At 49.3% G+C, this 23,425-nt stretch overlaps 1 protein-coding gene across 2 annotated transcripts; it reads left to right on the top strand.

Moving 5' to 3' along the window:
* The first annotated feature begins 1,735 nt into the window (after positions 1-1,735).
* Nectin4 (nectin cell adhesion molecule 4) lies at positions 1,736-22,491 on the top strand. Of its 2 annotated transcripts, XM_048356837.1 has the most exons (9): positions 1,736-2,248; positions 11,632-11,991; positions 15,757-16,047; positions 16,991-17,111; positions 18,504-18,652; positions 18,906-19,059; positions 19,476-19,551; positions 19,982-20,056; positions 20,403-22,491. In XM_048356837.1, the coding sequence occupies exons 1-9, from the start codon at positions 2,173-2,175 to the stop codon at positions 20,625-20,627; spliced, it is 1,527 nt and encodes a 508-aa protein (XP_048212794.1). In that variant the 5' UTR covers positions 1,736-2,172; the 3' UTR covers positions 20,628-22,491. The 2 variants fall into 2 exon arrangements, with proteins under 2 accessions (XP_048212794.1, XP_048212795.1); XM_048356838.1 differs by lacking the exon at positions 19,982-20,056 and having other exon boundaries at positions 1,941-2,248.
* Positions 22,492-23,425: the final 934 nt, after the last annotated feature.

Below are 23,425 nucleotides of genomic sequence, written 5' to 3' on the forward strand. Positions count from 1 at the left end.
GAGGAATTGAACCTAGGGCTTCACGTATAAGAAGCAAGCATTCTTGCCACTAGACCATATTCCCAGCCCCAAGGTCTTACACTGTTGCTTGGCTTTTTCACTCAAGGCTGGTGTTCTACCACTTGATCCACATCTCCACTTCCATGTTGGTTAGTTTCAAGATAGGGTCTGACTTTATGCCAAGGCCAGCCCAGGTTGTGGTCTTCCGACTTGTGTTTCTTCATGTCACTAGGGATGACAGATGTACATAACAGTGCCCAACCATTTTGCTTCACCTATAGCTGGAATAATAGGAGTGTGCCACTATACCTAGCCATTAGTTGAGAAAATTTGTTCCTTTAGCTGGCCTTGATCTGTCCTTATCTCTACCTTCCAAGTAGCAAGGCTTACAGGCTTGAGTCACCACACCCAGCATTTACCTGTTTTTGTTTGTTTGTGTGTGTATATGTGTGTTGTTTATTTGTTTAAGTTGTACCAGAGATCTTGCTCTTCACTAAGTTTTTGGGAAGTTCAGAATATACCCCCTTCCTCTGGCTATCTCAGGTAGGTCAATAAGGTTTTGTGTTATCCAAAATGGAAACACATGGTTGGATAACTAGAAATATACTTATAGGAGTTCAGTGACACAGTGTTTGAAATCAAGATTGTCCTTGCAAAGTTCAGACCTGTGGTCTGCTCCATCACCCTAGAGTAAAATGAGGGGAGAAAAAAAAATCCAAAAACAAAACAGAAAAACCCTTACACTCTGGTTATGCCAATACTCTTTTGGTATTACTAGCCAGATAACAAGGTGTAAGGTGTTGAAGAGACAGAGCTATGAAAGGGAAGCCAGGAATCTATAGGCCTTCTTCTTTCTTTTTTCTGGTCCTGGGACTTGAACTCAGGGCTTGGGCTCTGTCCCTGAGCCTCTCTGTGCTCAAGGCTAGAGCTCTACCACTTGAGCCACAGCCCCACTTCTGGCTTTTTCTGTTTAGGTGATACTGAGGAGTTGAACCCAGGGCTTCATGCATGCTAGGCAAGCCACATTCTCAGCCCTAGGCCTTATTCTTTTTGGAGAGCCCTTTGGCTAACCTATACATGAATAAGGCAAAAAAGAATTGCTTTAGGTTCTTTCTCAGGGGTCTTTGAACTAGAACTCTGCCTCAGGGATACAGGTGTCTGAGCAAACCATGATACTGTGTTGTGTGTTTCCTAAGTCTCTGAAAAAAGAAATACATGGGCTATCAGGGCAAGATCTTCTTCAGTCCTGGTCCTTTTCTGATTCTGGGGTTCAAAAGGTAGACCCCAGGTTGGGAATGTGGCTTAGTGGTAGAGTGTTTAGTGCTTGCCTAGCATGCATGAAGCCCTGGGTTGGATTCCTCAGCACCACATAAACAGAAAAAGCCGGTAGTGACACTGTGGCTTAAGTGGTAGAGTGCTAGCTTTGAGCACAGAAAGGCTCAGGGATAGTGTCCAAGCTATGAGTTTAAGCCCTAGGACCAGCAAAAAAAAAAAAAAAAAAAAAAAAGGTGGGCCCCTTTAGGAGATCAGGGAATTGGTCAAATCTCTCAGGAAGCATCAAGCCTGATTGGGGTGTGAGATACTTGGGTTCCTTTCCACCCACCAGAGCCTTGCCCCTGTTGATCCTGGCCAGGCCTGGTGCCTCCCTCTTTAAGACACTCTGGTCCTCCCAACCCCCCACCCTTGCCTCTCCCTTTACAGTCCCTTCCACACACACTTGCAGATAAAGCTCAGAGCTGAGGATGGGATCCTAGGCTCCCACCCAGGTCCTTCCCTCCTTCCCTCCCTCCCTGGCGCCCATTAGCTAGCCCAGGCCGTGGGGGCGGTGGCTGCGGAGACTCCTCTCTGTGCCAGGCCCAGCCCCCGGAGACGCACCTGTTCTGACCTGCTGAGCAGGTTCCCAGGTTTCTGCCTTCGTTGTTGGCCACGGCGTGGGAAGCAGCTCTGGGGGAGCTCGGCGCTCCCGATCACGGCTTCTTGGGGTAGCCACGGCTGGGTGGGTACAGCGGGGCCAGGTTCCCCTAGTGGAGGCCGAAGCAGGATAGCAGGTACCAGTGCCCAGAGCTCCAAGGCTTCTTGCCTTCTGGGTCAGTGCCTGATCCAGCTCTAGAGGCGGCTCCCAGGGAGAACTGGTGGAACTTCAGAACCACTGGCAGGTCTGCCTTTCAACCAATGCCCCTGTCCCTGGGAGCCGAGATGTGGGGGCCTGAAGCCTGGCTGCTGCTGCTGTTCCTGACATCCTTTACAGGTAGGATTTGCCTGAACTATCAGGACCTTGCTTCTGAGCCCAACCCAGGACAGACGCCACAGACAAACATGCATGCACACACACATACACACAAGCATTCTACTTCCTTGAGCTCTAGAGAGAGAAGCCAATCTCTTTCTCCTGCTCCATCTATGAGATGAAGCGTAGCTCTTCCCTGTCAGCTCCTATCTCAGCCTCCAGGCAGGCTACTCATGTTAGGGTCCCTAACTGTCTTTGCCAAAGCATTGCCTAGGCCTAGGGCTAACTATGGGAGAATAGATACAGTGACCCAGTGGGCAGAGAGATGGAACTGAAGGACCTTGCTCTCCCCCAGGGGTACAGGAGGCTCCTTGGCTTCCCTTGCTGGACTCCAGAAGGACTCCCTAGGGCTGGGGCTGACTCAGGGTTGAGCTGTCTCGGCAGCCATCAGGTGCAGGAAGTCTGAGTCCTGGGAGTGGGTGGGCATGTCTTTCTCTTTCTCTTCTTTTCAAGATATTCTAGGGCATCAAGACTCAAGTGCCAGTTGGCAGATTACGGGAAAGCTGAGAATGCCTGTTGCTCTGGCCTCTTTCCCTGGGCACACACACAATTAGATGTCACAGTAGCTATAGGGGTTATTTAAATGGCTAGGGGCTTAGGGAAGGGTTCCTTCTAGATAGGGCATGATCTTTCTTTGTTCCTCTTCTATCCCCCTTTTTTGCCAGTTAAATGCTTTGGAGTACACTTTACTTCCTGCCTATCTAATGTATAGAGAGCAGATATAAATTATAGGGATTTGTAATCTTCACAGTGAAGAAGATAATGCACATATGTGTATGATGAGACCATGATGGGATGTTGTAGGCTATTTCCAGGCAATGAGGAATCTTTCTCCTTGGGAAGATGGAGGGCCTATCTGGACAGAAAAATCAGATCCTCAATCCCAGGTCAGTAGCAAGCCTGTTGTCTGGTAGCACCTTGCTGCGATTCTCAAGGCACTGGCAGGACCCAGTGGCTACCCTCATTCTGGTCATTAAATGGAACGGTCATCAGCCTAGCTTCCAGTGTCAGAATACCGAACTCCTACCTTTGCCATTTCACCATCTTCCTGTCTCCTATTCTCATTCTTCCAGACAGCCCTTCTTACTTGCTAAGAGGGTGGGGCCTGTCTGTTCAGCTAAGGAACCCAGCAGGCACTTTCCTGTAGGATCTACCCACACCTGAAGAATGGAATCATGCTGTCTCAGGACTTGGAAGGGATCAAAGAGATCACCATTCCAACTCCTTTGTTTTCCAGATGGGAAAACAGAGAAACAGATAGGCAGCTGAGATCTGCAAGATTACTCAGTGTTAGAAGCATGACCAGGGTTAGTTGTCTTAATCTCCTGATTCCTCATTCATTAAAGAATAGAATAATTGAATGCACAGCCAGGGACAACTAGAGTACTAGGTGCTGGTAGTGCAATGGGGAGTAAGACCTGATCCCTACTTTCCTTTTCCATAATGGAGCACTTCTTTCCAGGAGAAGTACAACCAAGGGTAAATGAGCCCCCCTTCTACTTAGGGAAATTACCCCTTACTTCACTCAGGGCCTGACAGAGAGGAGCTTTGGGAGAGGAAAGTCTGGATCCAGGGTTGCTCAGGAAGCTGTTACTTTGCAAGGCACCACTTTACTTCTTCTGCTGTTGGCACAACCTGCACAGAGCTGAGAGCTTCTCTCCAGGATCCATTGTGACTAAAATCTCAGGTTCTCAGCCTAAGCATCAGATGGTCCCACCCCCATTCTGTCTCCTCTGTGTGTAAAGCATCTTCTTAGTGGTTCTGGGATCCTGGAATATTTCATGTATCTGAACACAGCCTTGGGTACTGATCCCATTACTGTTATTAATTTGTTAGGTGGCTTTGTGCAACTAAGAAAGTCATCTTCAGTAGACCAAGAACTACTACTAGGTAGTCTCTTCAGAGTTTCTGGTTCTGAAATACTATAACTCTTTGATTGTCCAGCCCATAGGGTCGAGATTTAGAACAGCTGAAAGGACTCTGTTCTCCAGGATACTGCCTCCCAGGCCCTACTGTAAATTCACACAGATCTCCCCCAACCAATTTCTGGATCCTTAGAGATCTGAGCTCCAAGGCCCTGCCCCACCCCTGACAGGGAGAGAAGCCCAGTCTGGGGAGGTGCCTTGAACACCACAGCTCTTTGTCTCTCCTTAATGGGTTGAGTTTCCGGGTGAGGTCCCATCCCTTCTCCCTCCCCCATCTTCTGCCTTGGGGCTGAGGGACCCAAATCTGAAAAATACTCTCCAGTAGGATCTTAGTCTCTAGTTCTTTGTATGGACCCAGAGAGCCCTGCAGAACCCGAGGTGATCTGTTCTTTGAATTCTGAGCTCTGTCTTACGAGACTTACCACCACTTTTCTTTCTGAGGTTGGTTTCCTAAAAAGGGAGGAGCCCCATCCTTGCTTTTCTACTCCTGATTACAGAGGGGGGCAGGCCCTTTCCTGTAGTACCAACCCAAATCCAGAGAAGCCAGAAAGAGAGGTTTGCTACACTGCCCAAGTGGTGAGAACTAGAACCTGAAGTCCTTGGCCCCAGTGACCCTGGTTTCGTCCTAGTGTTCCAGGGTGCTGAAAAAATCCTCAGCCACAGAGATAGCAGTTGATGAACTTGACACGGTCCATCTTCTGGACCACAGCCTCAGAATCTTCCGGTCTCTAACATATGCTCTTGAATTGACCACAAAGTCTAGGCAGAAGGAAGGGATGGGGATAAGGTGGAGAACTGAGTCAAGAGAGCAATAGAGGAGCTGAACGCATGGGGCTGTCCCCTGTCATCCTAGTTACTCAGGAGGTTGAGATCTGAGGATCATGATTTGAAGCCAGCCTAAACAGGAAAGTCTGTGAGACTCTTATCTCCAATTCACCACCAAAAAAAGCAAAGTGAATGTGTGACCCAAGTAATAGAGCACTAGCCTTGAACAAAAGAAGCCAAGGGACAGCACCCAGGCTCCCCCACCTCCCCTCGAGTTCAAGCATAAGAAAAAGGAGCAAGGGGAGAGGGGAGAGAGGGGAGTAGAGGTACCAGAAAGGACTCAGCTCCCTGCCTCTTAGAGGAAAGCTTGAGGCTGAGGGAAGACAGGGGGATCACACTTTCCCTGAAACAGAAGCCACCAGGGGGTCTATGACCTCAAGAGATTTTCCCATAGTTTTTTGGCTGGCCCCAACTTCCACTTAAAACTCTTATGTCCTGAGAGCTGGGGTTAAGGCTGTGATTTGGGGTGGGGCAGAGTTGGTCAGAGTGGGGAGGGGGAAGACAAAATAAGAGGTGAGAGGATCTCAGGAGTTTGAGAGAAGCTGAATTCTGGGTCTCCCACCCACAGTGTGGCTGTTATGGTGACTCAGCGGGGCTCAGACTGGCTCCAGGGGGGGTTTAGGGGGCTTATCTCTGCTGGGAGCTGTGTCTGGGCCAAAGCTGGATGCCTCAAGGCCTGTCCTCCCCCATTGTGCTCCTCTCTCTCTCTCTATCTGTCTCTCATTGGTGTGGCCCCCCTCCTCAGACACTAATCTGCGGGTGGGCGCTTTGCCCGGGTTGGGAAGCTCTCACTAAGCTAGGGGGCTTAGGACAATGTGGGGTAAGTGAGGGAGCTAGATGAAGGCAGATGGAGTCTTCTGGATTTCAAAGTCAAAGGTCAAGGTTGTGGCAACAAGGGGGGACCAAAAGGGGTTGGCTGGGTTGTTAATGATGTCCTGGATGGAGTGCTTAGGTCCTTCTCACTCAGGATGTTTCCTATACTGAACTACCCACACATTCTAGCCCTTTCTGGTGTAGCTGATGCCATGAGTAAGGGAAGGTAAGAGTTAACAAAGGAGAATGAGACCCTACATATTTAGACCCCTCCCCTTGGGCCCAGGCAGACTGCTACTCCCTCTACTCCCCGCCACCCCATACCAGACAGCCCTTACCCCAGGCCTGGAGCTAGAGCTGGTTTTTCTGGTGGTGGCAAGCAACAGAGTCCTGACAGATTCCCAGGGAGAGGCCTCCTTGGGGGGCCAGAGGTGCTAGGGGGCCCAAGGGTGTGGTTGGTGGGGTGGGTGGGAAGGGATTCCCTTTGTAGGAACCTGAGGAGCCGAAGAGAGGGAGTTTTTGTTTTGTTCTGTGGAGGAGGCTTGGTGGCAATTTCCCATCACCTGGAGGGGCAGTGACCTCATCTCTGGGTACCTCCATGTTGAGCCTGAGATGATCTGCCCTCAAGTCTCAGGGTGAGGAGAGGAAGGGTGCACAAGCAATGCTCTCGATACAAGCAAAGGCTCCGAGCCATAGGCCACTGACCAAGAGCAGTCAAGATACACACACGCGGAAGCCAAGATAAACAACATGAACATAGTTACTATGCATGCAGAGTTCTGCAGGACAGGAATGCACACCTTGCACACAGAGGGTGTGAGACACACATGCAATGGTGCATGCATCCATGTTCACACATAGCAACACACAGGTCTTCCCTCTAGGCATAGAAAAGTAAGTACATAAACTCCCCTGAAGATAAGACATGAAACACCCCCAAGCTCATGGGAGGAAAGGAGACAATCTCACATGCATGTGTACTCGAAAGACTGGCCAGGTCCTCATTCAAGCACGCCCACACATGGAGACACAGGACTCATCTTTACTCCTTTCTCCCCTCTAGCACCCCTACGTGAACCCCTGTAGGTGCCAGCAGAGGATGCCAGTGGATAAACGCCCCTCATAAAGAAAGGCGCTCTTTCCTCCCATCCCCAAATACTGACTGGTTGGGTGTCTGCAGGTGCCAGCCTCAGTTTCTCCTGAGACCAGAGGCCAGGCTCTACACAGAAAGTAAAATAGGGACTCAGGTACAGGGTGGGGTCCAACCAGCCAGCCCAAGCCAGGAATGGAGGGCCTGTCTGGGGAGCGGGCGGGGTACACAAAGGGAAGGGCCCCAAAGAGGCCTGAAGGGGCCTGGCAAGGGGTGGGGGAGGCTGAGGGCAGGGATCCCGTCTGGCCAGTCAGGCCTGTTCTTTCCCTTGCGCAAGGTGGTGGCGGCTGTGGCTAGGCCTGCTGCTGTGTGGCGGCTTCTGAGTCACCAAGGCTCTTGACCAGCGTCCTGGTGCTCCTGGGAGGAGGGGTAAGGCGAGTCACGGGAGGAGTGCCCAGCTTGTTAGAGTCCACCAGCCTCAGCAAACAATTTGTAGCAGAAGGGTCCGTGGGCTTGGCCTGGCCTGGCTACCACATGCCCGCAGGGTGACCTCACCAGGCAGGCGGTGTGTCTCCTTCAGTCTGGTGACATCATCATGCTGACGCCAGGCAGGCACTGGGTGGGGGAGAGGAGGAGGCAGTCCTGGCCTGCCCTGGCCTGGGAGCCAGGCTTCCTGGGTCCATGTAGACCCGGCAGAGGACACTAGACCTCGAGTTTCTCTTTTCTTATTGTGCAGCTTAGGGGACAACTGTAGAGGATTGGAGGAGGGTGTGGCCTCAGTCATAGATGCTCTTTCTGAATAGTGGGTTTAGGAAAATGGGGGAGAGATCCAAGAGAGATTTTCCTGTTTTGTTGGGTTTCTCATTCTATGAAGCTTGGGCTTGTCCTTTGGAAGTGGGGATCCTGGACTTGTAGGTAGAGATGTGGAGGATTGGGGCTTGCATATGCCAGATACCCCAATTCCTGCTGTGTACTGAGAAGTATTTCTGTTTTCCTTTTTCTTTTTGAGAGGAGAATACAGTTCATTTGTTGGCAAGTAGAGGGATAGTTGCAGATGAGAAGTATGTCACCTGACATTTTCTCAGAAATCGTCCTTAGAAGGACTTGAGTGGTCCCCATGGGGCTGGGCTCCAGATCTCTGTAACCTACATGGATGCCAGTATTAGTTGTTGTTAATTATTTATTTTTTGTGCCAGTCATGGGGCTTGAGTTCAGACCTTGGGTGCTGTTCCTGAACTCTTTTGCCCAAGGCTCTACCACTTGAGCCACAGCTCCACTTCCAGCTTTTTGGTGGTTAACTGGGGATAAGAGTCTGTGAGACTCTTTGAATAGCTAGGATTACAGGTGTGAGCCACCAGTGCCCAGTGGATACACGAATTTGGAGCAGATGGTTTACTGGAGAGCCTCTACCTCAAACCCTTCTGTAGCAGCCCTGCTCCCTTTAGGACCAGAAGGAGGTGCCTGGGAAGGGTGCAGGTGGTAAGCTGGACTCCCAGGCTGGGCTGGGTGGGACCAACATCAGCTTAGGCAGGTCAGGGCCATGGTATCTAGCCCTGCAGGTCTGTCCTGTCCAGTCTGGGCCCTCCCAGCTACTAGCTGTATCCTCCCTTCTTCTACTTTTTGCAGCAGGACCACAGGACCCTTCTTTTGCCTCGGTGGAACTCATTGCTCCACTCCAAGCTTCAGTTTCTACCAAGGCTATGTGCCTACCTCTTTCAATCACTCCTTTCTTCCTCTGTCTAGTTAAGAGATGATTCTTTTGGCAGTGAACCCAAAAAGCTAGCCTATCTTTCCTCCACCACAAGGTTGCCACATTAATACCCTCCTTTTCCACTTACCAAGGACTGACCATTCCTTCTCATTCTCTCTTTTTCTTCTTCTGCCATCTCCCTCATTCCTTCATTGTTCAGGGAATAAACATTCATTGAGCATCAATAATGGAGACCACACACCACTGAGCATGAAATCAGAAATCATGCTTCCACAGGTGATGTGTGATCCAGTTTTCACTCTTATGGGGCTCAATCTAGTGGAGGAGGCAGACAAGAAAATAGCAAACACCATCTATGGGTTAAAGTTCTATGATGGGGGGGGGGGGAAGCAGGGTATTAGAGGAGAACAGAGGGACACCCAAGACTGTCTAAGGTGGGGCAGGGAGGGAGGACTCTAGGAGGAAGTGATGTCTACACAGAGTATTAAGACATGAGTAGGAGTTCTCCAGACAATGATGAGTAGGAGCTACTAGACATAGGGAGGAGGGCATTCCAGGCAGGGGTACAATGTGAGCAAAGGTGAGGAATAACAGGGTGTGTAAGGTACTGTGCAGAGGCCGGGACTAACTACAACCCATTGGGAGTTGCTGGAATATACATTCCAAAGCAAGGAGCTCTTGTGACCCCAAACACCCTTCCTTCCACTCTTACCTAATCCCTGGCCCTATGATTTGATGTCGAGTTCTTCTCTACCATGAGTTTCCTCAGACCCTGATTGCCCACCCCAAAGTGACCCATCCTGGAAATCTAGTTGTCCTTGAGTTTTCCTGATTCTTCATCTCTCTCCTTCTCTATAGTCAATGACCAAAATCCCAATCAAATTTCCCCCAGGAGCCATTCCCTCCTCTCTGTCCCAGTACCATTATGCCAGGGCTGCAGCTGCAGTTTCTTGATGACTTTCTGGGCCTCGATTTGCTTCCTTTCTGATCAAACTGCATGCTGCCACTTGCCTCACTCCAGTCATTGGCTAAAGAACCTTCTATGAGGGGCTGGGAATATGGTTTAGCAGTAGAGTGCTTGCCTAGCATGCGTGAAGCCCTGGGTTCAATTCCTCAGCACCACATAAACAGAAAAAGCCAGAAGTGGCGCTGTGGCTCAAGTGGTAGAGTGCTAACCTTGAGCAAAAGGAAGCCAGGGACAGTGTTCAGGCCCTGAGTCCAAGCCCCAGGACTGGCAAAGAAAAAAAAAAAAAAACACCTTCTATGACTCTCCATTTCCTCTTGACCAGATCTGAATTCCTTTGCCTGGCATGGAAGGCCCTGAGCCATTTGGCCCCACCCTACCCCAGCCATATTTTCCACTCCTGCTCAACACACATACAACCTGCCTTAGATTGGGTTCTTTTCCTAACAGGTCCTCTACTCTCTGCTTCCTGACCTAGCCAACCTCTCCACTTCCTTACTTTACTCACTTTGATCCTATACCTAGAGCCTGGACTCTGTGTGTGTGTGTGTGTGTGTGTGTGTGTGTGTGTGTGTGTGTGTGTATGCATGTGTGCCAATCATGGGCTTGAAATTGGGGCCTTGAGCTCTCCCTTGGCTTTTCCCAGCTCAAGGCTGGTGCTCTACCACTTAAACCACATTTCTACTCCAGGCTTTTTGCTGGTTAATTGAGTAGTCTCTCTGATTTGTCTGCCTGGGCTGGCTTCACATTCTCAGACCTCAATTTAGGATTACAAGGTAGCTAGGATTATAAGGTATGAGCCACCGGTGCCTGGCTTGGAATGTCTTTCTAGGTTTCTCCAAGTTCCCAATCCTACTCAACATAAGTATAAGGCCCACCTACATGACTTGGGACCCCAAATGTCTGCCCTATTCCACAATTGGCCACCCCATTTCACAACTGGCTAGCAATGCATTACATCAGAAACCATCATTGTAAGCCTGGTGTGGTAGCACATGTCTGTAATCTCGGTTCTTGGGATGCTGAGGCAAAAGGATTCCAAGTTTGAGGCCAGCTGGGATCCTTTGCCAAACAATGAAAATGGAAGAAAAGTCATTGTTGCATGTTTTCACATCTGTCTCTATCTCTTTCTCCTGAACAGACCTCAGGTTCCATGAGGGAAGGGAGTGGATCCAGATAAGGTTGTGTGATGGGATATATCTGATTCCAAAATCCTTGAAAGCTTCATATTGCTCATTCACTTTTGGTCCTCTGATTCTGGCTCACCATTCTGACCCTTCATTGTGTCTACACTGACCTCATCTCTCTGGACCTCTGACCTGGGCCCTTTCTATCTTCAGTGACTTGCTCATTCCTGCCTCTGAGCCTCAGTTCATGCCATTCCTCCCACATGGAATACCGCCATCTCTCTGGGAATCTAGGTCTCTCATCTTCAAGTCATGAAAAGAATGTTCTAAAGCGCCTCCTGGGATGGACCCTTCCCACTCTATGTGCCCCATCCCAGATACCACCAGTCCTGAAATCTTATGGGCGCTTCCTGCCACACTTCTTGGCAGCATTCTGTTTTATCCTTTCAGCAGGTTGAGCCTCCTGTGAAAGTGTATCCATGGTTTTTCTGGTTTCTGTGTGTCTAAATTCCATTTCCCTGAGGACTAGGAGCTCCCCAAGGGCAGAGGCTGGGTCTCTGGTTTTGTTATAGCCTCCCACCTGCCACAGCTCAAGATACAATCCTGGACTGGAAGAGGGTGTGATCTTCCATAAATCCTCCGTGTGGCCTTAGGCAAGCCACTTCCTCTCCCTGGGTCTCAGTTTCCTCATCTGCTAAATGGCGATAATAACGCCTACCTCTTGGGAATGTTTTGTGGATCTAATGAGGTAATGAAGAGAATGCGCTTTGCAAGCATAAAATGCTCCCCGAGTTCCGGCTGCCTTGGCTGTCATTACCCTTATGAAAGTGACCCCCCCTGCTCTGGCCCCAGCCCCTCATCCTGGCTGCTCTTGTCTGCCCCCCTGCAGGCCGGTCTCTCGCAGGTGAGCTGGAGACCTCCGAATTGGTGACCGTCGTGCTAGGCCAGGATGCAAAGCTGCCATGCTTCTACCGTGGAGACCCGGAGGAGCGAGTCGGGCAGGTGGCCTGGGCTCGAGTGGACGCGAACGAGGGCACTCGGGAGCTGGCACTACTGAACTCTGAGTATGGACTTCACGTGAGCGCAGCCTACAAGGGCCGCGTGGAGCAACCACCGCCCCCACGGGACCCTCTGGACGGCTCCGTGCTCCTGCGCAACGCCGTACAGGGGGACGAGGGCGAGTACCAGTGCCGAGTCAGCACCTTCCCTTCGGGCAGCTTCCAAGCGCAGCTGCGGCTCCGAGTACTAGGTAAGTGGGATGGGGGTGGGCACGGTGGTGGGGGGGGGGCTGCTGGGTGTGCCAAGCTACCCTGAGCTGGGCTATGGGGGGTTCGAGGGAGAGACTGGAGGCAGAAGGAGCAGACATGGGTCAATGGAGATAGATGGGACAGAGGCAGATGGGGTCCTGCAGGGGTGAGAAAGGACCCTGCAGTTCATCCTCCCACCTGATCAGAAATTCTGAGGCTGGGAACTCGCACCTGTAATCCTAGCTACTCAGGAGGCTGAGATCTGAGAATTGTGGCCAGCTGGGGCAGGAATGGCTGAGAAATCACAATTAACCAGCAATCAAAACAAAAGAAAAAACAAGAACCCAGAATTAGAGCTGTGGCTCAAGTGACAGAGCACCATCCTGAAGCAAAAAAGCTAAGGGGGCTGAGAATGTGACTTCTCAGTAGAGTGCTTGCTTAGCATGTATGAAGCCCTGGGTTTGATTCCTCACTATCACATAATCAGATAAAGCCAGAAGTGGCACTATAGCTCAAGTGGCAAAATGCTAGCTTTGAGCAAAAGAAGCTCAGGGACAGTGCCCAGGCCCTGAGTTCAAGCCCCAGGATTGGCAAAGAAAAAAAAAAAAAAGCAAAAAATGCTAAGGGACAGCTCCTAGGTCCTGAGTTTCTTGAGTTCAAGACCCAGTACTAGTAGTATACACACACATATGAATTCTGTACAGGTAACCTAAAAAATGATGAGCTAAATTCTTCTGTCTTCATGCATGCTAGGCAAGCACTAAACCACATTCTCAGCCCTTCTCTGTGTTCATTTTGTTCTTTCAAGCAATAGAGCATTAGCTTAGTCTCTCTTTTGCCTCACAGTCGTTTAAAGTCTTGACTATCTACGTTATTCTCCACCCAAGTCTGTTTTCCAAGTTCCACCAAAAATGTAATCCAATGCCTCCATCCTCATCCTGGGATGAGTGGTTTAAAACGTAGGGCTCCTATGGGCACATCAGGCTTTGTCCTGTAGTGTGGTCATACATGACCAACTAGGCTAATACCTTCTTTGTTGTTGGACCTTCAGTGAATGGGATTTGAGGTCTTAAATGCCTCTACTTTGGACTAAGGGTGCACGTGGTCTGGTTGTCTTTTCCTCTTTTTGTGTGTGCCTGTACCTGGGGCTTGATCTCAGGGCCTTTCACTTGGCTGTTTTGCTCAAGGTTGCTGCTGCCTCAGCTTCCCTTCCAGAGTTTTAGTGGTTAATTGGAGACAAGAATCTTAGAGACTTTCCTGTCCAGGCTGCCTTCAACCTTGACCCTCAGATCTCAGCCTCCTAAGTAGAGTTAAGGCATGAGCCATCAGCGCCTTGCTATCTTTTCCATTTTAAAGTTAGAATAAAAGGCCTTTATAGTTTCCCTTTGTCCCATGTAAGTTAGTAGCATCAGATGGGAGCAGGAAAAAAACCCCAACAACTTGAGGGCTGGGAATGTGGCTTAGCAGTGGAGTGCTTGCCTAGCATGCATGAAGCATGGATTCAATTCCTCAGCACCACATAAACAGAAAAAGCTGTTGGTGCTGTAGCTCAAGTGGTAGAGTGCTAGCCTTGAACAAAAAGAAGCCAGAGACAATGCCCAGGCCCTGAGTTTAAGCCCCTGGACTGGCCAAAACAAAACAAAACAAACAAACAAAAAACCTTGAGTGTAAAATAGCTGGATACAGTGATGTTTGCCTATAATCTCAGGAAACAGGGATAAGAGAATGGAGACTTTGAGGCTGCTGTGGGCTACATGGGCTTATCTCAAAAATTAACACATGGGGGCTGGGAATATGGCCTAGTGGCAAGATGCTTGCCTCGTATACATGAGGCCCTGGGTTTGATTCCTCAGCACCACATATACAGAAAATGGCCAGAAGTGGCGATGTGGCTCAAGTGGCAGAGTGCTAGCCTTGAGCAAAAAAGAAGCCAGGGACAGTGCTCAGGCCCTGAGTTCATGGCCTAGAACTGGCCAAAAAAAAAAAAAAATTAACACATGGGGGCTGGGCATGTGGCCTAGTGATAGAGTGCTTGCCTCTCATACATGAAGCCCTGGGTTCGATTCCTCAGCACCACATATATAGAAAAAAGCCAGAAGTGGTGCTATGGCTCAAGTGGTACGGTGCTAGCCTTGAGCAAAAAGAAGCCAGGGACAGTGCTCAGGCCCTGAGTTCAAGCCCCAGAACTGGCAAACAAACAAACAAACAAACAAAAAACCCAACAAACCCCAAAACAAAACCAAAAAAATTAACACATGGGCTGGGAATGTGGCTTAGTGGTAGAGTGCTTGCTTAGCATGCATGATTCCTCAGTAGCACATAAACAGAAAAAGCCAGAAGTGGCACTGTGGCTCAAGTGGTAGAGTGATAGCCTTAAGCAAAAAAAGCTCACTCAGGGACAGTGCTGAAGCCCTGAGTTCAAGCCCCAGGACTGGAAAAAAAATGCACATGCATACAACAATGACAAAAAGAAACAACCCTGAGTGTGAATCTAGGCTTTATCATTATAAAACTGATGACCTGGAACAAGTCATTTATCCTTCCTGAGCTTTAGTTTCCTCCTCTGAAAAACAGAGATAATAATACCCACCTCACTGGTATGTTGACAGAATTAAATGAGATAACATTTGTAAAGTATTTAATGTAATAGGTGACACATGGTAAGTGCTTACTAAATGGTGGCTGTTATTATTACGTAGATAAAATCTAATTTGTTTTTAAATTACTTCATTATTTTTATTTTTTAAAAAAAAATGACCCATGCCACTGTAAAACATTTAAACAATGGACAAAAGTCACATTGAAGGATTGACCCCTACCCTATTATCCCAGGGGCCTATGGATGTCAGGCAAAATACCAGGTATGCACGGACAGGCTTGATGCAGGCAAGGCAATCCAACCTAAACATTCCACTGTGGGCCTAACTTGTAGGGAACTCTGAGGCCAAGCTGTGAGACCAGGAAAGGATTAAGAGATTGAACAGAGAACTGGGAACTGGCTGAGGTCAAACCATCAAGGCAAGCCAGATAGTTGTTTGAACATTAAAAAGCTTGAGACCTTGGATAAGGGAGTCAGTTATCATTATACTTACCCTATTCTCTGCCCACACCTGCAGTCACCTCTCCTATATTGAACTCAAGTAACCTCTGTGTCCTTGCTCAGACCCCACCAAAGCCCAACTGCAACCTTACCTCCTTGCACACCTCCGATCCCATGGGAAGGTTGCTGCCACTTGCTGTTCTTCAATAAACAGTCCTCATCTGTGGAAGATTGAGTCCACCCTGTTTCCTTCCTTTCTCCTCCATTTTCCTAGCACACATGAAATTCTAATTCTGTGTGTGTGTGTGTGTGTGTGTGTGTGTGTATGTATGTGTGTGTATATACATATCAGTACTGAGACTTGAACTCAGGGCATGACACTCTTGCTTAGTTTTTTCACACAAGGCTGGCACTCTGCCACTTAAGCCATACCTTCACATCCTGGCTTTTTGCTGGTTAATTGGTGATAAAGAGTGTCACGGGCTTTTCTGCTAAGGCAAGCTTTAAATTGCCATCCTCAGATCTCAGCCTCCTGAGTAGCTAGGATTTCAGGTATGAACCACTGGTGCCTGACTGAAATTCTAACTTGCCTGGTGCCTTTATCGAGGGGGGAAACAAAAACAAACAAACAAACAAACAAACAAAAAACAGAAGAAAAGGGGATTGAGTGGGGCCTTCTGACCGAGGTTGTGCAGATCTGTGACCTCCTCGCCTTCCCCATCCACAGTGCCTCCCTTGCCCTCACTGAATCCCGGTCCACCACTAGAAGAGGGCCAGGGTCTGACGTTGGCAGCTTCCTGTACTGCTGAGGGTAGCCCTGCCCCCAATGTGACCTGGGACACAGAGGTCAAAGGCACAACATCCAGCCGCTCCTTCAAGCACTCCCGCTCAGCTGCAGTCACATCAGAGTTCCACCTGGTGCCTAGTCGCAGCATGAACGGGCAGCCACTTACCTGCGTGGTGTCCCACCCTGGCCTGCTCCAAAACCAAAGGATCACTCATACCCTTCAAGTGGCCTGTAAGTACTTGAATGCCTATGCTTTCCCTGGGTTCCGAAAGAACTGTAGAGACACCCTGTGACCCTGAGCCATGCTAGGCTGACCACCTGGGTCCTGGAAGCTATAGTGCTCAAGAAGGCAGTAATCTAAAGTTAGAAGACCTGGAGCTCCATGTCAGATGACTTTGGCAAATCATTGTGCTTCACTCTCTCTGTCTTTACAGAGGAGAAGGTCTTGCTTCACAGCATTGTTGGACGAATCAACTATCAACATGGAATTGAAAGCATTTTGCAAATTACGTAGTTTAGGGTTTAGCAACAGACTTGGGACAAGCCCGTATTCGGCTGTTTACCAGCTGTTATTTAATCTTGTTAGGCTTCATTTTCTTCATCAGCAAAATGAGTGTAATTATATCAACTTTACAGGATTTTGATGGGAATTAACAGCCATGAATGCAAAGCATCTCACACAGAGCTTAAATCATAGGCTATGGTTATAGAGCTCCTGTATTCCTAGCATTAGACTTCATGCTGAAATTATGCTAGCATTTGGCACAAAGTAGGTCTTCAACAAATGTTTACTAAAGAAACAAATGAACTACTGGGATTATTAAGTCTTCAAAGAATCCAGCACCATTTATTGAGCACCTGTTCTATGACTAGTGCTATGCTGGACACCAGAGAAGACCCAGAAAAAGTGTGACACATCATTAACCCTGAGGTAACTGTGGGTCCGTGGCACAAATAAATCAATATAGACTTGTCTTAGAGAGAAGAGGGAACCACATGGCCAAGAGCTATCCATGAGGGGGCCCAGGCTAGGTTTAGTAGCGGATGAGTAGGATGGTGAAGGGCAAAGGGAGGCTGTTTTGGCAGGGTGCAGCAGGGACTGTGGGAAACCCTTGAGGAACCACATGATTAATGGCATCATTCACTGGTTTTTCCCTCCCACCTCCCATCCTAGTTCTTACTGAGGCCTCTGTGAGGGGCCTTGAGGACCAAAAGCTGTGGCAAGTTGGCAGAGAAGGAGCTATGCTCAAGTGCCTGAGTGAAGGGCAGCCGCCTCCTTCATACAACTGGACACGGTAAGAGTCTGTGGGAGGGGCTAGCCTAGGACTAGGGTCCTTCCCTCTCAAGGCCAGGATGTACTTACTATGGTCTGGGCCTATATGTTCTGGACTCTCGATAAGTTAGGGTACTGTTCAGACTAGTACAAAAAATATATGGTTACTGAATATTGGCTTGGGGCTGAGAATGTGGCTTAGCGATAGAGTGCTTGCCTAGCATGCATGAAGGCCTAGGTTCGATTCCTCAGCACCACATACACAGAAAAAGCCAGAAGTGGTGCTGTGGCTCAAGAGGTAGAGTGCTAGCCTTGAGCAAAAAGAAGCCAGGAGCAGCGCTCAGGCGCTGAGTTCCAAGCCCTCAGGACTGGCCCCAAACCAAACCAAACCAAATCAAATATTGGCTTGTCTAAGAGAATCTAGGATAGATGTTTTTAATTAATTCCTTATGTTTGTGCCCACACTAGGGTTGAACTCAGGGCCTCATGCTCTCCCTTAGCTTTTTTGCTCAAGACTGGCACTCTACCACTTGAGTCATGCCTGCACTTCCAGCTTTTTGCTGGTTAATTGCAGTCTCATAGACTTTCCTGCCAGGGCTGTTTTTAAACTTTGGTCCTCAGATCTCAACCTCTTAAGCAGCTAGAATTACAAGCGTGAGCCACCAGTATCCAGCCACATGGTTGCTGATAGAGAATAAACGGATACAATTTTGGTTTCTCCCCTAATTTTTCAATTGTTACTATTTCATAGATTGATGTAAATCCCAAAAATGCATGAGACAAAAAGACAGATGACTGTATATATTGCTACACCAACACTCCTGTAACCGCAATATTGCGAGCACCTCAAAAACACCCACGCACTTCTGTCAGTTCCCTCAAGAGTCCTTGGCTTTTTTCCAGGCTCTGAGATGTCCAAAGACTCAGGGAGAGTTAGAGTCCACATGTATGTGATAGACATGTTCTTACATGTGGACACATGAGCAATGTGTGTGGCTTGTACCTGAGGCTAGGTTCCTATCGCTGTCCTGCGGCATCTTGGATGTTGAAGCAGACAGTCACATTTTCTTAGTGCCTCGGAGCCCAGCTAGGAGCACAGCGGTCTATTGTGTGGACTTTATAGCGTGTATATCTGGTACCCAGTGAGGGATGACGTGATGCCTTTTGGGAGCATGTGGGATGGCACGCGTGTGGATCTTCCCCGAATGTGTGTGGGGGTGCCCGGGTCAGGCAGGGAAGCAGGGAGAAGGGGCCTCTGCCTAGACCTGTCTGGGGGAGGGTGGGGCACCGTGGGAACAGCCGGCGGCTCTGGGTGACGTCATGTGGGAGGGGGGGTGGATATCTGCTCAGGCATGTTGGGTGGTGGCAGCCTCAGCCGCCCCAGTCGGCACCCTTCAGCTTCCCTGTCCTCTAGGCTGGATGGGCCTCTGCCCAGTGGGGTGCGAGTGGAAGGGGACACTCTGGGCTTTCCCCAGTTGACTACCGAGCACAGTGGCATCTACGTTTGCCATGTCAGCAATGAGTTCTCCTCGAGGGCTTCTCAGGTCACTGTGGATGTTCTTGGTAAGTCAAAGACAAGGGATCTTGGCCCTGGACCCAGAGCTGGGGGTGGGGGGACAGAGACAGGGGTGTGGGGGAAGGCAACAGAAGGCAAGACTGGCAGAAGGAATTTGGGAAGTATTTATTCAGGGGTGTTGGTTGGTATAGTTTACAGAGTTCAAGTTAAGTGGATGGTGGGGGTGTGGGGAATGGGATGTAATCGAGGGTGGATCAGAGATCTGGACATGGACCTCAAACAGTGGCCTGTCTCCAGCAGACCCTCAGGACCCAGGGCAGCAGGTGGACCTAGTGTCGGCCTCAGTGGTGGTGGTGGGTGTGATCGCCGCACTCCTGTTCTGCCTCCTGGTAGTGGTGGTGGTACTCATGTCCCGATACCATCGGCGCAAGGCCCAGCAGATGACCCAGAAATAGTGAGTACTGGCTGCTCTGGGGGAGGTAAGACTGAGCTGGGAATGAGGAGGAAGCAAACTGGAGGTGAGCTAGCACTGAGCAGAATGAAAAGAGAGGAGCTAGCTCCTATTGAAGAGCTTACAGAACAGAGGGGGTTAGAGTCTTGGGAAGTGAGAGAGGCTTCTGGGACCATAGCTGGGTGGAGGGAACCATACTGCTTGAATGAGGATCACAAATCCTGGTTTCACCTACTCTGCACACTGACACACATGCTTCTTGGCCACACTGCCATCTACAGTCACACACCTACACTTGCAGGGCTAGTTCCGTTCAGCCACCTACACCCTCCAGCCACTTCACATAGGCTTAGCCAGGCTGGGCTTACCCTGGGAGGCTACCACTACCCTCAACTCCTGACAAGGGGTGTCTTTCCCAGTGAAGAAGAGTTGACCTTGACCCGGGAGAACTCCATCCGGAGACTGCATTCCCATCACTCAGATCCCAGGAGCCAGGTGTGTGCCAAGGTTGGGTGCATGTGTGGGGTTTTCTTGTGCCTGGACTCCTCTGCAGACCAGGAGCACAGTTGTCCACTGAATCTGGCTGATCATGAGTCATAGCTGGGGCTGGGCTGGGGCCAGGGCTTGGGGGGTGAGGGGTGTGGGGGGGGGGTGGAGGCATGTAGCTACTTTGGGTCTGCTACAGTTCCTCTGAAGGCCTCCTTTAGCTCTGGCCTGGCAGCTGCTCTGTGAATCTACCATTAGCTCTGGTGTCAGGGTGGGATTGGGGTGGGGGAATGAGGATATTTGTGTTAGGGAGAGAATGGGCTTGTGGGGTTGGGGGTAAAGTGACTAAGGAGGAGGCTGGTGGAGGGTATGAGATAAAGAGGCTGAGGGAAGAGGCTGAGCTCTGTTCTAACTCCTCCCCCATGTCCTGGGCCTGCAGCCGGAGGAGAGTGTAGGGCTGAGAGCCGAGGGCCACCCTGATAGTCTCAAGGACAACAGTAGCTGCTCTGTGATGGTGAGGCCCCCGGCCCCACCGGTGTCCCCACCAATCTCCTTAGGCCCCACTCCTGGTCCTAGATGTGGTGTGTCAGCAGCCCCCTTAACTACCAGTCCCTCGAGCCTCAGCCCTGGTTAATGTGGCTCATCCCTGCACCTCTTGCTTGCCTTCCATTTTTATTTACCCTTCCCCAAGCCTAACACAAATTCCTGGCCCCTGATCTCTAAGCCCCTATGCCTTTGCAACAATCACACCCCTGCTTTGCCTGACCTCTGACCCCATCATTACCCAGTCATACCCCACTGTGTCTGTGTCTGACTGCCCTGTCTTGGTTCCTGACTTGTCCTTTGCCCTTGGTCTCCAGAGTGAAGAGCCTGAAGGTCGCAGTTACTCCACGCTGACCACAGTGAGGGAGATAGAAACACAGACTGAGCTGCTCTCTCCAGGTTCTGGGCGGGGAGAGGAGGAGGAAGATCGTGATGAAGGCATCAAACAGGCCATGAACCATTTTGTTCAGGAGAATGGGACCCTTCGAGCCAAGCCCACCGGCAATGGCATCTACATCAATGGGCGGGGGCACCTGGTCTGACCCAGGCCTGCCTCCCTCCCTCGGCCTGGCTCCTTCTGCTGACATGGGGATTTCAGCTCATCTTGGGGAACCTCCTTAAATGCCTATATTTCTTGAGGAAGATGCTTCCCACTCCACTGACTGCTCAACCTTTTTCTCCAACCCTTCTGTTCATCGGGAGTGCCCTACTCTTTGATCACCTCCCATCATGTGTGCAGGTCACTATGTGCATGTATTTGTGTTTGAATGTTTGCTGTGTGTGTATGGGAGAGGGTAACTGTCCATAGTGTATATCATACTGTCATGTTACAGTCTGAATGAGTGGTGGTGTGTGTGTGTGACAGGATTTGGATGGCTGCGTATGGAACACTGTCAGGCTTTGGTTTGTATGCCGCGTGGCTGTGTGTGACCTCTGCCTGCAAGTGCAGGTATTTTTCTCAGACCCCAGAGCAGTATTAGTGATGCAGAAATTGGAGATGAGAGGTGGAGACTGTGGGCCAGATCCAGGTGTGCGGGCATAGCTGGAGCTGGAATCTGGCCTCCAAAGTGGGGGAGCAAGATTCTCACCACTTGGGAGCTGCGGGGCATGTGGAGCTGCCACCCAGGGGTAGCTTGGACTGTTACACAAGAAGCCCTCCGCCCTCTGGTGGCTGGTGGGCCTGCTGCATGTATATAGTTTCTGTAAATAAATCTTCACCAGGAGCGTTCAGAGTACTATTCTGACTCCCTTAATGAGAGACTGAAACAAAACAGAACAACTTTTGGTTTATCTGGCTTGTACTTGGTTTGCTTAAGCAAGGCCAGCCTACATAGGCTTTCAGCAAAGCAAGACTTCAACACTTCAACCCATGGATTGATTCCTATGGTTATGAAAGATGTTCCTTCTTCTAAAACATCTTCATCCAGGAAGCCCCTTGGGAGTGAGCCTGATAGCTAGAAGAATCTGGAACCAGTGATGTGAGCCTCTTGACCTAAGGGAGGACAGGGAAGGTGCTTGGCTGAAGTGACTCCTTTCCCTAACTTCATCTGATTTTTAGTTGTTATTTGTTGCAACCCGCCACTGCATGCTCCTTAATCTGCCACAACTGGGAGCAATGTAATAATGGAGACTGGACGGTGGAACTGAGGTTTGGGGTGCCAGGGGACCTTTATCCTTCCTCCAGCTTCAGATCCCAAGGCTCCATTAAATCAAGGCTTTTGTTGGTCTTGTGCTAGGAAGTAAGGTACAAACTTCTATATGTGACAATGTTTTGTACACAAGTAGTAGGTGACTTTCTTATTTTGGAAGGAGAGTGAAACAGTAAATAGTTTAGCATTTGCATAAACTTAAGTCTACCCTCAGGCTTCCACACAGTTAGCCCACACCCAGGATAGAAGTCTGAGTTCCCTTTAAATCTGGACGATTGACCTTTCTAAGAAACTCAGAGTATGTTGGGAGAAAGCATTCCAAACTTCCAACACTTTTGGGGTCTCACAGCTTGGATTTCCAGGCTCTCACATGTATTCATACTTGTTTGTGGTCCCTTGGGGAGTTGGTGAAAAGGACTTCTGGAATTGTGGCATAGGGGAGAGAGGGTACTGATCACAGATCAAGGGACAGTAGGAGTTCAGGTGAGGGGAAGGAGGTGTAGGGGTGAGGATGTCTCCTTTTCCCAGGAATTTCCAAATCATTCATTTGGAGTTCTTCTGGCCATTTCTCTGGGTAGAGGCTGGGGTTAGATGTTTATTTTTCTTTGGCCTACCCAAATCTAATCAGCCAGAATAGTGATATTTAGTGCCTAAATCCTGCATGAGCTGAAATCTGCTGGATTTATGAACTGAAAGACAGGCTTTCTGATTCTGTTCCCCAGCCAACCAAGGTCTTTGTGGAACCCAAAGATCTAAGATCCTAGTATGTACATTTTGTGTAAATATGTGCATATTTGTACATAAAATGTTATTCTGTTTTTAAATAAACAGACAAAACCTGTTCTGTCTGGTTCCTGTCTTGCCTTTGAATGTATTAGCCCAGGGTACCATGTGTTCTGTCTCCATACTTAACCTGCTTGTGCTCCCGAGCATGTCAGGGAAGGAAAAGGGGGAAGAACAGTTTCCAGAAGGTCTTCATTGATCTGAGGGCACTGGGGGTAGAAGTGCATTGCTAAGGGGCTGGGGATATGGCCTAGTGGCAAAGAGTGCTTGCCTCTGATATATGAAACCCTGGGTTCAATTACCCAGCACTACATATACAGAAAACAGCCAGAAGTGGCGCTGTGGCTCAAGTGGCAGAGTGCTAGCCTTGAGCAAAAAAAAAAAAAAAAAAAAAAAAAGAAGCCAGGGACAGTGCTCAGGCCCTGAGTCCAAGCCCCAGGACTGGCAAAAAAAAAAAAAAAAAAAAGCATTGCTCTCTTCTGGGAGAAACGAAGCTTTAGTTCAGAAAGTATCAGAAGTCCTTTATTTTATTGGAGAAACACAAAAAGTGATTTGTTGAGCTGGGTGTCAGTGTCTCATGCCTGTAATCCTAACTACTCAGGAAGCTGAGATCTGAGGATCATAGTTCACAGCCAACTTAGGTTGGAAAAATCCATGAGACCCTGATTTCTAATTAATTAACAAAAAGCAGCAAGTGGAACTATGGCTCAAGTGGTAGACTGTTAACTTTGAGTGAAAACTAAGGAACCCAGGTCATGAGTTCAAGCCCCAGTATTGCCCCCTCTACCGAGAGCTATGTGTGAAGTAAACAGCAATATGCTTTTATTTTTAGATAAAGAAACTGAAACTCCAGTTAAATGAGTTCTACAGATTGTTAGAGCTAGAAGACTAAATCATTTAGTCTGCAT

The sequence above is a fragment of the Perognathus longimembris genome, chromosome 11, assembly GCF_023159225.1.
Source record: "Perognathus longimembris pacificus isolate PPM17 chromosome 11, ASM2315922v1, whole genome shotgun sequence".
NCBI classification, from domain to species: domain Eukaryota; kingdom Metazoa; phylum Chordata; class Mammalia; order Rodentia; family Heteromyidae; genus Perognathus; species Perognathus longimembris.